Source organism: Ciconia boyciana, chromosome 4, assembly GCF_034638445.1.
Source record: "Ciconia boyciana chromosome 4, ASM3463844v1, whole genome shotgun sequence".
NCBI lineage: Eukaryota > Metazoa > Chordata > Aves > Ciconiiformes > Ciconiidae > Ciconia > Ciconia boyciana.
In genome coordinates, this window is record NC_132937.1 from 45,037,785 (window position 1) to 45,052,461 (window position 14,677).

Sequence of the window (14,677 nt, forward strand, 5' to 3'; positions counted from 1 at the left end):
TGAACATTTTGCACACCTTCTAAGATAGACTTCAGCAACACTCATATATACAGTCATAATCATTTTTTCTGTGAGAGCCTCAAACCTAATCGATTATGTCAGTAGGAAGACTTAAATCTATCTGGCTCTGGCACAGTTCTCTCAATCGTACCCCACTGAACGTGCTGGGGTTGCAACTGCTTGAGCTGGGATTGGATGAGGTCCCTTCCAACCTCAACCATTCTGTGAACAGGGTAGACATGTCTCTGGTAGTCACTACTCTCCATTTCCTTAGCTCTAGGACACATTGTAATTTGTGACAAAAATGTTCTTTGAACCTTATTATTCTGAGTTGAAGCATTCATTCTTCTGGACATAAAACGTGTAGGTTCCCTCTCTATTTTCTACGCCAAATTGTTTTTAAACCTACACAAAGCTTTGAAATACTGACCAAAAATGACATCCTGCCTCTTGATGACATCCTTTTCTTGCTTGCTACAGAACATTGGATCCACAACAAGACTCCAGGACTCTGCCTCAAACTCTTGTGCATCTGTGTGGAGATCAGTCCACTGAGACAAATCCACATCATCTATGACAAAATAGTATCTCATTAACACCAGACATAAGAACAGTAAGGGAAGTCCCTTTGCACATGCAGATCTATTCATATAGTAAGGGAAACACATCACAGGGATGAACTTTAGACAAGGCTTCTGCAAACATCGCCAGTGGCTTTACAACAGAGAAGCTTACGAGATGTCAATATCATTACCAAAGTGTTGAAATGCAAACGTGACAGCGGGGGAGGAGAACAAAAAAAAACAGCCTTCTTTTTTCAGATTAAATCCTTCTTTGCTTGAAGAAACTTTTTAAAATTTAAAAATAAAATCCAAACTTTTCAAAAGTAGCTTTGGTGTTGGACAGGCACTGGCCATTTTGCAATAAATGTCCAGTGAGAGGTATCTGCACCATCCTTTGTGAGTGAATGCTCTTCAGCTTTGAAATTCAGTCTCACATCGAGCTACAGAAAAAGCCTATTTCTATCCACTTCACAAAGATATGTAGCCATTTTAGGAGGGCAGTTCACCAAAGCGAGGTAAGATTTTTGGGCTGCTAAGGAAATACAAGTGATGTAGGTTTATGTTTTGCAATGTACACTGCCAATGCAGATGATTAGATGAGTGCAGAAGTATATTGCTGTTCTAGTTCTGCAAGGATGCCAAATACATTTATCCCTGTTATCTTAAAATGGTAACACCATACAAAAATGTTCTAAAAGTTATCAAAGAGTTAGTTACAAGGAAGAAAGGAAAAGTTGTATTTTAAGACTAATGTGTCTGATTGTATCATTTTAATGAGGGATATCATTGTAATTATCAAAAATAGGTGCTCTTCTTTTAGCAGATGAAGTGGCTTCTTATATCAGCTAAGGAGTTTTTCTATTGCACTTTCCAATACAGGTTATAAAATCCAACATCTGTGCAATACTCCTCACCTTCCATCACAAAAGGATCCATTGAAGAAAAGGTCCCTAATGCTTGTAACATTTCTTCAGACCGTGACTTGGACCTCCAGGTGCTAGTTTCAGAGTCTTGTTCAGAAAATGGCATAGACCTTCTACAGCAGAAAAAAAAAAAATCCCATATTTATTTAATGGTTTCAATTCTCCCAGAAATGCTGAATGCTGTATTTAGCATAGTCCCCCAGCAGCTGCCTTCTACCTTTCAAAACTGGCACTGGGGACACTTTTGGACAAGAAGTGGGACTGTTGCAAGGCTTCCCTCCTTCCAACAGACAGTCCGATAGGCACAGAGGAAGAAGAACGCACTGGGCAGAGCACAGTCTGCAAAACGTCTCCAGGCAGGGAATCTGTGAGGCAAAGCACAACACAACGTTTTGAAAAACAATTTAGAGTATGTCATCAACAGCACAGCTATGCTATGAAATGCTATCTGGTGTTCATATAGACCTATACTGGCTATCAAGAATGTCCACTTGCCATGGTAAAAGACTGTGATGCTCTCCCAGGGAATATAAAGATAAGCCTGTAGGCAAAGCAGAATAGCTCCAGCGTGGATATTATTGATAAGAAAACAATCTCAAATCATACACTTTCTAGCGTTGCAACCTGAACATAAGAGACCCAAATATTTGTGTATACGGTAAATTACATACTCAAAAGCACAAGATAGAACTGACTACTTTTGATTTTCTTTCTCACTGAAAACAAAATGTAGTAAAACCTCACACTCATTTTAGTAGAGGAGGAGTTAATTCAACAGCCATTTCTTAAAAAACCCTACTCGTATTAGAGACACACACAGTTTCTTACAGATATTGAAATGAGAAATAGAAACACACAAATGATGTAGTAAAGTTCATGTTGTCAGTCCCATGATTTTTAATCAAGGCTTAACTTCAACTGCTAGGTTTACACCTGCTAACTTACTTGTTACACCAGCTTGGGGTTTGTTTTTATTATGGTATCTCTCCTGGGATTTCTGAAATAGAAGAATTTTTTGAAATTGCAATGAAATCATAGCTGATAATACACGGAACAGTCAAGTCAGTAACTCACTGCCATATACCATCACACAAAAGGGCTTCAAGAAAATGGTCCTAAATTATGGTCCCAATTTCTACCAATAACTAATAAATCCAAGTTTATTAGTTATTGGTAGATAACAATATACAGAGTAGAATGATATTACTTGTACTAAAACACAAAAACTGAATCTGTTTATTCAAAACCAAGTCACTGAGTTACAGCATTGTGCCTTCTCTATATGAATACTGCCTGTGAAGGCTGCAAGAAAAGGCGTTCACATTCAGGGCTTTATATTCAAATAAACTTGAAGCACTTGTGGCAGGGCACTACCTGAGAAAGCCTGGGTATCAGAGGCAGAATTGATCCCCCTTCCAAAGAGGAATTTTGCAAAACCTGTGCAAAAGCCTGCTGTGCTTAGGCATGTACTTCACTTGAGGTGGGTCAGTGAACATTTTCTGCACCTCATTCTTATTGAGAAGAGTCAGGGGTGGTAAGGGCTCTTGTTTCTTCTTGCCAAATAACCCACCAGTCCCAGTGATTAAAACTGTCCTAATGCCTAAAGTTGCCCAGAAATTTGTGCAAGGCTATGACACGACAGCTATAACCAAAACAAATAAAAACACCTAATTTATGTCCAGTTTAAGGCTTGTTTACCCTGAAGAGTCTGTATGGAAACATGGTGTCCTTGCAAGCCACCATGATGCAAAACCCAGCTACACTAGGAAAACACACACCACTAATTTGAAAAAAGACCTGTATTGCTGTGAGACACTTCTCTGCAAGTCCCATTTTATTCCATGAGGGCAGAGCCTTACACATCTATGTTTGAAAGCAACTTCTTTGTCATGATAACCTCACCATGCCTGTGTTCCTACTTAAAAGGAGACAGTATCCATCAGCTCTAGCGCTGATTTTGCCCTGTCTGCACTGGCAGCTGAACACTGGGAGTGATTGCCTAGGCAGGCTGCGGAGTCTCCTCCTCCAGAGATTTTCCAGAACAGGTCAGACAAACATCTGCCCAAATTGTTACCTAGAAGCCAGTCTTCCTGAGGATAAGCAGATAGACTAGGTCACCTCCCAACGTCCCTTCCATCTCTGCCTTCCATTATTCCAAACATACTGGATCCCCCTTCCTACACACAGGGATATCTGTGGTTTTGAGGAGCCTTTCCTTTTAATCCCTTTCTGTATCCCTCCAGGCACATCATTTTACAATTTGACCTTGCAACTCTTCAAAAATACAAATATCTCTTTATACTCATTTTTGACCCTCTTCTAAAAACCGTTGTTCAAGAATAGTGCTTGTTCTGTTGCTCACATTAGACATTTTGACACCCTTGCAGCCCTTAGCATACAGACACTGGGTCTGGGCAGGCTGTGTGTACTTTCTTTTTTCCTTCACGACGTTTCTAGACCCCTTGGAAAGCAGATACACTCTAGTAAGAATGGTGCGGTACAGGAAGTTACCTTGGTGCACAAGGGAGCACACTCCTTGCAGCTCTTATGCACAATCACGTTGCAATCTGAAAGAGAAGGCACATTTCAAAGCCTGGCGCCCAACAGGATCCCCAGCCCACAGAAAATGTTACTCTGACGTTTCACTTTCTTTCCCTCCTCCGTGTCCACTTACTACAGTAGCCCTTAGGATGCTTTGATGTTACAGCCCCCGGCTAGGAAGGAGTTTTTGCCTAATGTGCTGGGGCTAGGAGATGGCCATGGTCCCTTCTGAAGCTGTCACCTGCCATCCTTCCTCTTGCTGCCTTGCCAACCTCAGCTCGTCACATAAACCAGGTGCATCCAAATCTAGGCAAGGTTTCTTCTCAAAACAAAACACTGAACCAGGATCCCAAGCAGGGTTTGGAACACTGTAAGTGTCACACACAAAAGGCAGCAACTACTTACGGGAGCACTGCAGTGACTCCTTTCCTAGGAGGGCCTTTTCACAGGCCATACATGGGATAACTCCTGAGAAGGTCCCGTTTGTAAAATTGTGCCTGTTCAGTTTCTCTTTATCTTTGGTATCTTTATTTTTTGCCTTCATCCCCAACAGCAGAGGCAGGAAAAAAGTAAAAAAAGGGACATTAGAAAAGAAGATAAACTGATTCAATCTTAAAAACACTAAAACATTCCCTTTTAAGAGCAAATTATTCTAAAACCTTTATTCCCTGGAAGACTTGTAACAGTATACTATATTATTACAGCCAAAAGTGTTGAAGTCCTAAAGTGATGCAGGCATTGCTTTCACTGGCAGCTAAGCCAGCAAGCATTACCAAGGAAGACTGGCCGAAATACATTTATAAAGGTGCAAAAAGGAAAGGGCCAGAAGACAAAATTTAAGAAGTATCATTGACTCGCTGCACATAGAAACAAATATCAGTGCCTACATCTCCCTGAGGCATACAGGCAAACTCGTGCCTCTGCAGTTAAAGCTGCAGTTATGTAAATTTAGACGATTTGTCTTTAGATCTTAAAAGACATTAGAAATAACCTATTTTTAATGAGCGTTAATAAATTTAATAAATTCTGCCTATTTTTACAGTACACTTCCCTGAGCAGCCGTGACAGTTCTTCTTTAGGAGCCAGGCTTATGTATGGCTGCTGGATCAGACATACATGTTCGCAGCCAGTTCTGTCACTTGTGAAGATACTGCCTCAGCCAACCATCCTCACATCCACGTACATTCAGATATCCTGGGGCGCAGGAGGGCATACTAGAAAGCCTGCAAAACTGCCAGAAGGCCAGCCAGAAAGATCCTGTAGGCCAAATCTGTCTCTCAAGCTGCTAATTGATGCTGTTAATCTAAATTTCAGATGTCTCAAAATTAAACCACAAATGTTCTAATCTACCTTTCACAGAATGTATGTTTGACTGTGCAGGCCTCAAATCTGCAATTCTCTGACGCTAAGCAGTACTTATTCATGCAAGAAGTCCCATTAACTTCAAATAAAGCAAATTCAACTGATTACGTGCCAATGTAGAAGTTACAGACCCAGGTACTTATTGAGAGTAATTGCAAGAACAGGCCCACATGTCTTAATTTTATTTAACAAAGAAAATTATTTCTTAAAGGTAATTCACACATTTAAACTTTGGCTAAATCATCAAATGAGATTATTAATAGCATTAAAAAAATGGCAAGGGAAATACTAGATATTGTTCAGCAAAGGCTATTGTTTAAAAGGAAAACTGTTTTTTAATATGAAGGCCATTTCAGGGTAGCCTGCATATGTCTTAAAATTAAAAAATAAAGATAAAAGTGTCTTCCTATTACTTATGTGGTTTTGTAATAAACAACAACTTACCTTTACATAAAATTTTAGATTCTCATCCATAATTCATTTAATTACAGTGACATAATTATACATAATAATATAAACATAAATCCCAAATTACCTTGCACTTATTCCGTGTGCTGGTCATTCTGTTCATCAGAAAGCTGAAAGTCCGACTCACTTTACATTTTTCAGACTCATTTTTTGACGGTACAATATATTTATTCCATTCCTCCTCCTGAATCCTAAAACAGAGACCAGTGAAAAAAACTCATTCCCGTGGGAAGAGTCCCGTACAACAGAGCAGAATCCGGATGGTGCTTGTTTCACCTAACATTTACAATTACATGTTTTATTGTGGGTTTAGCTGACAATATTAAAAAGACCGCAATCCCTCTTTATAAAAAGGAGTAACACTAGCGTGCGGAGTGCTCTGAATGTCCAATGTGTTACAAGCTTGCCTAGACCATGGTTGGTATCAAAAGCCCCCTTGCTTTTATTATGGTGTTTTGGACGTTCCTACAGTGGACAGGAGCTCCTACAGGGAAGAGGAGCACATCCCTGCCATGCACGTCCCGCAGCGGTGCACAGCAAATCTCCGCTGCGGGACGTGCGCGGTGAGGACAGCACAGAGAGAGCCGGGCTCAGCTCAGCGCAGGGTTTAAGCATGGGCTGGCCGATGCCCTGGGCAGGGAGCGCTCCCCTAAATCTCTGCTAAAAACCCCGAGGCCTCTTCCCCACTCTTCTCCCTAGATGGCATTCTTGCACAGACCTGCTCCCGGCGCCTCAAAACGCGGGTGCGACAAGTACCCATACCTTTTCTCTCGGGACTGCTCGGGCAGACTGTACGCTCGCTCTGCAAGACATAAACAGTTATCGCGCACTCAGATTGCAAGGTCGTCAGGTTCATTTGAAACGCACGACCTCCGCCAGGCCATAAGCTTGTCATTAAGGGCTTGCAATGGAATTTGAAAATTAGGAAAGCAAAAACATTAGAAATTAGGAAGCAAAAATGTACATTAGAAGCAGCTTTTCCTAGGGTAAGACAACTGCCTACTAAGCTTTGTTTAGTCGACAGAGTCTGCCAGAACTGAGATGGATACCAGTGAATGCCAGTCTCTGCAAACAGTCTGTTTTTCAGAATAACATAAAATATTTATTTTGTTTTTCTTAACAATACCAACTTGAATGATTCACACTTCATTTTGCTTTTTACATACTTTGTTGTAAAATATCTTAATGAAATTCTTCTAACATTTGCAATTACCTGTCTTATGCAGCTTTATCTATAGTATTAAGAAATTTAAATCCCTCTACACAAAGAGGAATATTACTAGCCTATGTACTGCACAGGATGTGTAATGTGTTACAAGTCTACATCCTAGAAATGATAGAGAGGACTCAAGGAGATACTTTTCAACAAACTGTCTAAAAAGCAAAATAAAAGATAAATAATTCAGTTGGGTTGTTTTGGCAGGGGGAAAAAAAAAAAAAGTAGAGACCACTCCACCATTTCCAAATTAGAAGCCATTCTGTTTTGCAGGCATTTTTTACAAAGCTACCACAGGTATGGTTCAGAAAGATACTTAAAACACCTGCCTAAGTCAAAGCATCAGACTATGCCTTCTTTAAAGTTAGATACAAACTTAAACATGCTTCACTGAATCAGCATGTCCTCAGACAAACGTAAACTTCAGGTTAGTGAGAGCTAGAATATTTACCAAAGAAGCAGCGAGACTAAAAGGGCATTTCAGTTAGTTGCCAGGCACAACCTGTGCCGCAGGATGCTTTTGGAAGAAACGAAGGCCATGTACCCATGGGAGATGAAGACAGCCTCATGCAAAACAGCGCCGTGGTGCTGGCATTGAGGTACTTACTACAAGGGTGGAGCAGAGACACTGATTTAGAGAGTGAAAGAGCTTGAAGGAGGGATCGACCACTGTTCATGAGCACACCATCTACAGAGCAGGGGCAAATCCTTTACTGTTACAGCCTGGTAATACCTTCTCAAATAAAAGCAGGTAGTTGTTTTAAACCTGACCATACTGAAAAGCTTCCATCAGAAATGGATGGTGATTTCCCACTTTCTTCTCATACTTTGTACGGGAAAGACCATCCTGTTGCCATTCTGCATTCATCTGCTTTGGCTTACGTTTCATTGCAATGTACAAGGTCAGCTGCATCTCCCTCCTGCAGAGCTAAGCCCTGTGTGAGATGTCCAAAGCGCTGGCAGCTGGGCAGAGGGGAAGGGGCAAGTTTTCAGTGCACAGACACCTGCACAGACCCAGACACAATCCTGCTACAGCCCACAAAGATCAGGATGAACTCTCGGACCTAGCTTCTTGGACCAAGCTCTTGGGCTAGTCCCGTACCCAGATGCAATTGCTCCAAGCACATGCAGCTGTGCCTGCCCCACACAGTAATCACCACTGCCAGCTGCCAAACACTCTGTTCAACTCTCCTGTCCCTGCAAGATGCTGGCAAGGAAGGGACGAGGCAGGAGATGTTGGTGGCAGGGAAGCGCCAGCAGGAACCTCAGCAGACCACCACCCTCCCTCCCAGCATCTGCGGTGTGGGCTGCAGAACAGCCTGTTTCCCAAACGTGGACAGGAAAGCATTTCCACCCTCTCCACAAGACAGGTAAAGGTCCAGCACTGACTGTCCCAGGAGGAAGGGGAGAGAGAATGAACAGGACATGGGCCTGAGCCCAGATCGGGCCAGAGCAGGTAATGGTGTCTGGATGAAGCTTAACGGGCTGTATCACCAACAGTCCCTGAGCTGCGAGGTCAAAGGAATTCTGTTTTAACTTTAAGCACATGCCACAGGGCTTTGCTGATCTGCCATCCTCTACTTCTGTGACTACTTCCCTCTTTTTCTTCTGCCTTCTTTTGCCAGAGACTTCTCACCTAATCTGTTGGATACAAATGGTTACAAATACATTAAGTGATGGGGAAAAACACAACACAGCTGCGTGCTGCAGGCTGTAGTACATACTCCTCCTTACAAGGGGATATGGAATCTTACAGTGAATTTGAGCAACCACAAACAAGTTATTTGCTGCACTGCTTAACACGGTTTCTTAAGGAAAAAAGATGTCTGCAGTCACTGTGTGTATGCCCATCAGCTTTCTCCACCTCACCTTCCCAACAGCTTTTGAATTTGTTAACTGGTTTCAAAGTTAATGATAACATTTCCACAACTTTTGTGTGTTTTCACATTCAGTCTCCTAGAATCACAGAATGGTTTGGGTTTGCAGGGACCTTCAAAGATCATCTAGTCCAACCCCCCTGCCACAGGCAGGGACACCTTTCACCAGAGCAGGCTGCTCAAGCCCCATCCAACCTGAGCTTGAACACTTCCAATCATGGGGCATCCACAACTTCTCTGGGTGTCCATCCCATCCAGTTCACTGTAATTCACACGTCCTGCCTCTTGCTCAGGACTAGTGGAAAGCTAAAGCTATACTGGAGGGAGAGACAAGCTGGAAGTATGGCAATGGACGGGGTTATAGGGACAGAGGCTAAGCCTCTTGAAATGCAAGTGTTTTTTAAGTGATGTGATCCATATGAAAAGCACAGTACATGTATTTCATGCTTTGCATTGTTTTCAAATATAACCCATACCCTCACTGCAAAAAGTGTGGGTTGTCTTCTAAATATGAAACTATGTGTCTAGAAACAAAGCATGTTAGAAACAATTTGTAAAAAATTACAAGCTTCTTGCAAAGACATCTCTGACTCCACTTGATGGAGAGAGTGGGTTTTGCTCCCCAGCCTGTGGAGATGACAATAGCCTACCTATGTTTCAGAGATTCCCCAGGATCTACGGGAAGCTGGGGCCATCCGCCCTCTTTGACGCCTCTTCTGTGTCATCCTAAGCTTCCTCACGGTCTCTGCTGGGCACCCAGCAGGAGGCTGGGGTAAGGATCTTCCGAAAACAAGATTACTGCCCTTGCCTGCATTACTTTTTCTGACTAACGTTCTCCCAGTTTGTGTGCCCTCCTGAGGACGAGCTGCTGTATCAGGGGAGGGCATGATGGGGCAGTAGGCAGGAGAAGAGCAAGGGATGATGGTAGGGGTACCCGAAGGCAACCGATCCCTGCTTTCACGCGCATTGGCGAGGTCTGTGTACAGGACAGGCCTGAGTAAAGCCGTCAGTGCTGGGCCTGAAGCAGGCAGGCATGGGATGAGGCTGTGCAGGGGCAAAGCCAGAACACTGACCTTCATTTGAATCCCCAGCTGCAAAGTCCTGAAGAATGCGAGGTCTTCCTAATAAACCTTTGGGCGAGGAGCAGGAATAGGAGCGGGACCGAATCCCAGACACTGTGCTTTCCTACAAGAAATCGCAACAAATTAAAACTTGTGTTGTTTTGAAATGCATCAGCAACAGAAACAAAACAAATCAGTGACAGAACTTCTGAAAGAAAGATGGCTGACCACATGCATACGTTTTCTTGGCTTCACTAGAGCTTTAAGTTTAAAGTACAATTTCTGACAACCTCATTTGAATTCTTAGGAAGTCTGTCATACTTCCACCATAATCAATTTTTGTATATTACAGGAAATAATTTTCGAGTGCAAGTTAGACTAAGAGACTAAGAGAAAGCTTACATTCTTCTCCAGTTTTGTGGCAAGCATCAACCAAACAGTGTTGTGGGCCATTATACTGGATGACCAAGCTATCTTCTATTACCAAGGCAGCCATTAATCTTAGTACTTTAATAAGTACTGTCTGGGTAATTATTGATGTCAGAGTTTCCAAAGAAAGGAGTTAGCCTCTCTCTCTTTTCTCTCTGCCTTTTTTTAATCATGCGTGAAAAGACTTTCCAATCCCCAAATATGTCAATGATAAGGCTTGAAAGAAACCCCCTGATTTTTGATACATCATTTACATTTCAACAGAGCCTACTCCTAAACTGCTTACCTTATTGTTTTTAAAAGTAGCCCTAACAGAATTCAGTGTTTGTGCTGGACTCTTTTTTCTGCCCTCATGTAGTCATTTACTGAAGGTCAGATAAAGCTTTACAGTGGCAAGAAGTCTGTCTAATAAAAACATAAAGAATCCCTACGAACAAAAAATAACTTCACATATGTGTCTGAATATCCCAGAAATGGCACCATGGTCTAATGAAAGTGTAGCCAGGATGCTTCAGAAAACCATAACGAAGAGGAGAGATTTGCATTGGTCAATGCATAAAACCCAGCTGAATTTCCCTGAGCCTAGCAATTGTTTTAAAACAGGCAGAAGGCTGGTTTTATACTTTACAAAGCTGTTACGCTTTCACATAACTACAGCTGGTTAAACATTTCCTCACTAAATATATTTTGGTTAGAAAATGCTGATTCACTGCACCTGAGATATTTCCTTTGAAACGCTTCTGATAAATGATGCTTTTTTCAAAGCTGAAGCAAATCTCCGATGGACCCTTCCCATAGCTGCTGCCAAGCCCGGCCACAACCAGGGAGCTCTGGCTCCATAACCCTGTGCGTGCTGCTCTCTGGAGGGACTAGCACTGCCATCTGGGAACTCATTTTTCCCCTTCAGATTCAGATGTTTCTCACATGTTTTCAGTGATTTACTTAAAAGGAAAACAATGCAAACCAAGATAGTATCAAATACCTTGGGCTGCAGACTGGTAGATAAGTCTAATCCATCTCTGCTACAAGCCATGGCCTCTGAAGAGCCAAGGGGAGGGTAGTGAATGTGGGATCTGTCCGAAACACCTCCATTTCCGCCATCTACTTCAAGGTCATCAAGACTTGAACTGAAGCAGACAACGAAGTCTTTAATTCCCATGAAGTTTAGTAACAATCCATCTCAACCTCAATGCAACAAGCAAAGATACTGCTGTATACTCTAATCAATGACAACCCAAACCACCATGATTATGTCAGGTAAGTCACACTCTGAGTCCCTGCTCAGGTTTGCAGTCACCTGGTCAAGGTACTCAGTCACCCCGTACAGGACTCATCTGACCCAACCTTGTGGATCTGCAGTACAGACGTTTGCATCGCCCACGATCACACAGACTCCCACCACAGTCAGCCACCTCTGGAGGATGATTTTCAGACTGATATTCAGTATCTCCCTTAAAATGAGATGTTTTGTTCCACACATGTACCTACCTCTCTATATAGATAAGGAGAACCGAGACAACTAGCTCAGATTTCTGTATTAAGGTATGTGGGTATATATGGATATTTTGTGTGTATATTTGAAAGATATGCCGTGGCTATTCACAGATGGCTATCTTTTTTTCTACATCTGTGACTGGATGGACGATTGAAGAGAAAACTAACAAGAGAGATGAAGGAGGGTCTGAGACAGTTTATGAGATTCATTTCAAAAAATATAAACTTAAAAACATATAGGACTATAAACAGACTGAAAAATCTCTGGCTAAATCAATACTTCAAACACCTAGAGACTATTTGATTGGTAAGGGTTCCTGAGCAGGAGAGTGCAGTAAGGTTTCTCAGCAGTACCAGGGTTTCCCAGGATGGGTCCTGTTAGCTGCAAGAGCAAGTTCATGGTCTCTTCATCAGGAAGGAATGGTTGACTGCTTGCAATAACATTCCAGCCTTACAACATAAATCTTTAAATTATGTGTGGTATTTCTAAATAGCCAGGGTTCCTACCAGGAATAATAGCACAACAATTCCTTCAAACACCACTACAATTCACTTTATTGAAGGGCAAATCTATCAATACTGCCCAAAACTACTTCCTTATTACACTTCTGGAGACCATCTTTTGCAATGTTTCCTAGTAATAGCCCATGTGACATCTCAGAAACAAGTTATTTAACTGCATTATCAGTTACCGTCACATTTTAAAATTGGAAGAACAATACGTGTCTATGTCAACAGACAAGCATATGTGTCTTACTGGGGGTAACTTACCTGGGGAATTTTTCTGACATAACGAGCTGGTTTAAAGATCTGCTAAGTAACTTGCCACATCACCTCAGATGCTTCAAGGAAGGTGCTGATAGTATTACATACTGATAGTCTTATTTTATGTATAATATTTGGATCACCTACAGTTGACATATTAAGGTCAATCACATCTCTCTGAAAGTTCATAGAAGCTCTTAAAGCTTCTATGGTCAGCTATAGGTACCTTACCTAGGTCTTAAAAAAGGTGGAAATATCTAAAAATGTATAGGAGAAAAATGTTTATGACAGAGAGGCAGAAGAAGATTATAGTAATGTACATGATATCCCCGTAGCCAGAAAAAATAAAAGGTTAGGGAAAGAACAACTCTTAGTCTGACATTTGTTGTCTTATCTGTGTTAAAACATTCCTCCCTGTGGGACTTTATACTTGCATAAGAAACTCAAAATTGAAGTAGAGAAAATGTTATTGCCCACTTTAATCGGCAACGGGCAGACACTACTGCTTCCTTACTGTTTTTACACAGATCTGATGCCCTACCTCCAACTAGTCTAAACACTTTTGCAAGGTGGGAGACAGATTCACATTTGCTCCTGTACAAGATGGAACTGATTTCACGTCTCGTCTATCCAGAGAAACAATAAAGCCTTTTTATCAAGGAAATTTACTCACTGTTAAAAACAAAAGTTATAGTTTCATCTTCAAAGCCCTCTGCATTCCTGAAGCCAACCAGTTCCCAGCATAACCCAAAGCCATCTGGAGGAGGGTCCTCAGACAACTGGCTCTGCTGGCAGCAAAACTTGTGTACCAGCAAAAGAGCAGAAAACAGTCTGAACATATCAGAAGCGCGAGCTGTACTCTGCACTGTGTCTTTTGAGGTAAAAAAATATATGCAATCAGGAATAAGCTGGGCCTTCTACAGGCCAGTGCAAAGAATGGAAAGATTCCCAGAGTATTCAACAGGTTTTGGACTATTTTCTTAATGGAAAATATAACTGAGGAAAACTAGGGTGAAATTTTGGTTTCTGACAAAAACACCACAAGGGAAACTCTTCCAGGGAACAGATGATTCTTTTTTTTTTTAAAGAATACATACAAGAAAAAAGATATAAAAGTATAAATTTGCATTAAAAATTAATTTACTTAGAGGACACCTTTTATTTGTTAAAAATGTATGCAGAACTATTTTATGTAAACAGATCATTAAGATAATTTAAATATCAGTGATTGAAAACAGTGATTTTACCTCAGTAATAATATATATTACTCTGCTGACTCTGAAGATTCTGCTTTATATTTTTAAATAGAAGGTTATCATAAATAATCCTTATTCTGGCCATATCGTCAAGTCAATTCCATACCTTTTTTTTTTCATGTCAGCATAAAGTTGGCCCCGATCCTTAATAAATCCATGGGTCTTGAATGGAAGGTATGAATCTGCTTCATACGTATCAGAAGGTGAAACAGTATGTCTTAAACCTGCATTTTCTCCATTTTTCATTGGCCTTTGATTTCCTTCATTTGGAACATATATATATTGGTCATTCTCCTCAAGGGAGGGAGATGAAGAGCTCTTAGCCATCGGGATTGAGTTGGTGGGATTCAGGCATGTTTCACTGCTGACACCATCTCTATGAATGTAGTTAGTCTTTAAATCTCCAGCCTGCAGAGAAAAAATGAATGCTGGTAAGAGGCAACAAGATGTATTGTCAGGGAACAAGGACCAGATTAGTTTGCCATTTTATTTATGGTTATATGTTTTGCCTTTTTTTCCCCCTACTACTTTTTACAGCACATGAATTGAAGGTAAGTTATATGGCTAAGAGATTCTATACCATGCATTACTTTTTTCCATAATTAGAGTAGCAATGAATTGGTATTTGCAAGTCTAAAGGATTTCTCATTCATGTTTATACCTTTTGTTAAATGTATCAATTCATATATTTATAGCTTTTATTAAAAATATCCTTGAGTCAA

The 14,677-nt window shown here is 41.2% G+C and overlaps 1 protein-coding gene across 10 annotated transcripts in view; it reads right to left on the reverse strand.

Annotated features, from left to right (window-relative positions):
- Positions 1-14,677, reverse strand: part of ARHGEF28 (Rho guanine nucleotide exchange factor 28) — a 127,515-nt gene that overhangs the window by 38,590 nt on the left and 74,248 nt on the right. For 7 of the 10 annotated variants that reach the window (XM_072859265.1, XM_072859264.1, XM_072859263.1 and 4 more), the window contains 12 exons: positions 14,062-14,363; positions 11,423-11,567; positions 10,024-10,135; positions 7,681-7,761; positions 6,620-6,659; positions 5,925-6,048; positions 4,433-4,565; positions 3,998-4,053; positions 2,432-2,483; positions 1,704-1,851; positions 1,478-1,599; positions 431-571 (listed from right to left, as the gene is read on the reverse strand). In XM_072859265.1, the coding sequence (XP_072715366.1) occupies positions 431-571; positions 1,478-1,599; positions 1,704-1,851; positions 2,432-2,483; positions 3,998-4,053; positions 4,433-4,565; positions 5,925-6,048; positions 6,620-6,659; positions 7,681-7,761; positions 10,024-10,135; positions 11,423-11,567; positions 14,062-14,363 (1,456 nt within the window). The remainder of the gene's footprint in view (positions 1-430; positions 572-1,477; positions 1,600-1,703; positions 1,852-2,431; positions 2,484-3,997; positions 4,054-4,432; positions 4,566-5,924; positions 6,049-6,619; positions 6,660-7,680; positions 7,762-10,023; positions 10,136-11,422; positions 11,568-14,061; positions 14,364-14,677) is intronic. The other 3 variants (XM_072859268.1, XM_072859274.1, XM_072859267.1) reach the window with 2 other exon arrangements.